General features: G+C 51.3%; 1 protein-coding gene across 1 annotated transcript in view; it reads left to right on the top strand.

Annotated features, from left to right (window-relative positions):
- The first annotated feature begins 453 nt into the window (after nt 1-453).
- Nucleotides 454-1,787, top strand: part of LOC108520487 (alcohol dehydrogenase [NADP(+)]-like) — a 7,185-nt gene continuing 5,851 nt past the window's right edge. The window contains exon 1 of the mRNA XM_017859898.1: nt 454-571. Within this exon, the coding sequence (XP_017715387.1) occupies nt 488-571 (84 nt within the window). The 5' untranslated portion in view covers nt 454-487. The remainder of the gene's footprint in view (nt 572-1,787) is intronic.

Here is a 1,787-nt window from a genome sequence, read left to right as displayed (position 1 = left end):
AAGACCAGTTAGAGACTTTTTTTTTTTTTTTTGAGATGGAGTCTCGCTCTGTCGCCCAGGCTGGAGTGCAGTGGCCCAATCTCGGCTCACTGCAAGCTCCGCCTCCTAGGTTCACACCATGCTCCTGCCTCAGCCTCCAGAGTAGCTGGGACTACATGTGCCTGCCACCACACCCAGCTGATTTTTTGTATTTGTAGTAGAGACAGGGTTTCACCATGTTAGCCAGGATGGTCTTGATCTCCTGACCTCATGATCCACCCGCTTCGGCCTCCCAAAGTGCTGGGATTACAGGCGTGAGCCACTGCGCCCAGCCTTGAATTCTTGACCTCAGGTGATCTGCCCGCCTCGACCTCCCAATGTGCTGGGATTACAGGCATGAGCCACTGTGCCCAGCCGCTTTGCAGTATTCTTGACAGTGGATATCTGAGACCTGAACAACAGCACTAACCCCAACACCATTCTCTTCCCATCTGTGTTTCAGGGTGCAATGGCGGCTTCCTGTGTTCTCCTGCACACTGGGCAGAAGATGCCTCTGATTGGTCTGGGTACCTGGAAGAGTGAGCCTGGTCAGGTGAGGGATGGGGAAGAAAAGAAAACTTGTTGAGTCTCTGCCTGCATTTTCCTAGCAGCCCCATCCCCATACTCCCCTTCCAGTGGAGATGAGCCTGGAGAGCAGTGGGAAGAGATGAGAGAAGAGACCAGTTATATACGCTGGGCTTCCCCAGCTGACTCAGAGAGTGGGCTGAGGGACCCAGCAGCGCTGGGGCATAGGAAGGACATCTTTCTCTAACTGGATCTGCACTGAATGCTGTGGCAGACATGCGGCCCCTCTGTGCCCATCCCTGTGCTATGACCCCTAATATGGCAGTTATCACCCTGTGCTGTGATCATGTCTCCTCTCCCACACTGGGTTCTTTGAGGGTTTAGCCTCTCCCTACTGCTCAGTCCAGAATTAGGCATATAGAAGGTGTCAAGGTTTGAAGAATAACTAGGTGGATTGTATAGACCAAAGGTCAGCAAGCTTTTTTTTTTTACTTGAGACAGGGTCTTGCTGTGTTGCCCAGGCTGGAGTGCAGTGGCACGATCTTGACTCATGGCAGCCTTGACCTCCTGGGCCCAAAAGTGACCCTTGCACCTCAGCCTCCTGAGTAGCTGGGACCACAGGCACACACTAACATACAGGTCCAGCAAACTTTTTTTTTCTGAGACTGAGTCTCACTCTGTTTCCCAGGCTGGAGTACAGTGGCATGATCTTGGCTCACTGCAACCTCCGCCTCATGTGATTCTCGTGCCTCAACCTCCTAAGTAACTGGGACTATAAGCATGAGCCACCACACCTGGTTAATTTTTTTATTTTAGTAGAGACAGGGTTTTACCATATTGTCAAGGCTGCTCTTGAACTCCTGACCTCAGGTGATCCACCTGCCTTGGCCTCCCAAAGTGCTGGGATTACAGGTGTGAGCCACCTCGCCCAGTCACAGACTTTTTTTTAAAGAACAAGATGGGGCCAAGTGTGGTGACTCATACCTATAATCCCAGCACTTGGGGAGGCTGAGGCAGGAAGAGTGCTTGAGCCCAGGAATTTGAGACCAGACTGGGCAATACAGTGAGACCCCATTTCTACAAAAAATTTAAAAAATTAGAATGTGCCTGTGGTCCCAACTACTCGAGAGGCTGAGTTAGGGGGATTGCTGGAGCCCTGGAAGCCGAGGCTGCAGTGACCTATGACCACACCACTGCACTCCAGCATGGACAGAGCGAGGCCATCTTTTTTTTTTTTTTTTTTT

This window comes from Rhinopithecus bieti, unplaced genomic scaffold (assembly GCF_001698545.2).
Source record: "Rhinopithecus bieti isolate Rb0 unplaced genomic scaffold, ASM169854v2 scaffold_53615, whole genome shotgun sequence".
In the NCBI taxonomy this organism is placed as follows: Eukaryota; Metazoa; Chordata; class Mammalia; order Primates; family Cercopithecidae; genus Rhinopithecus; species Rhinopithecus bieti.
This window is presented reverse-complemented; position numbering and strand designations above follow the sequence as displayed.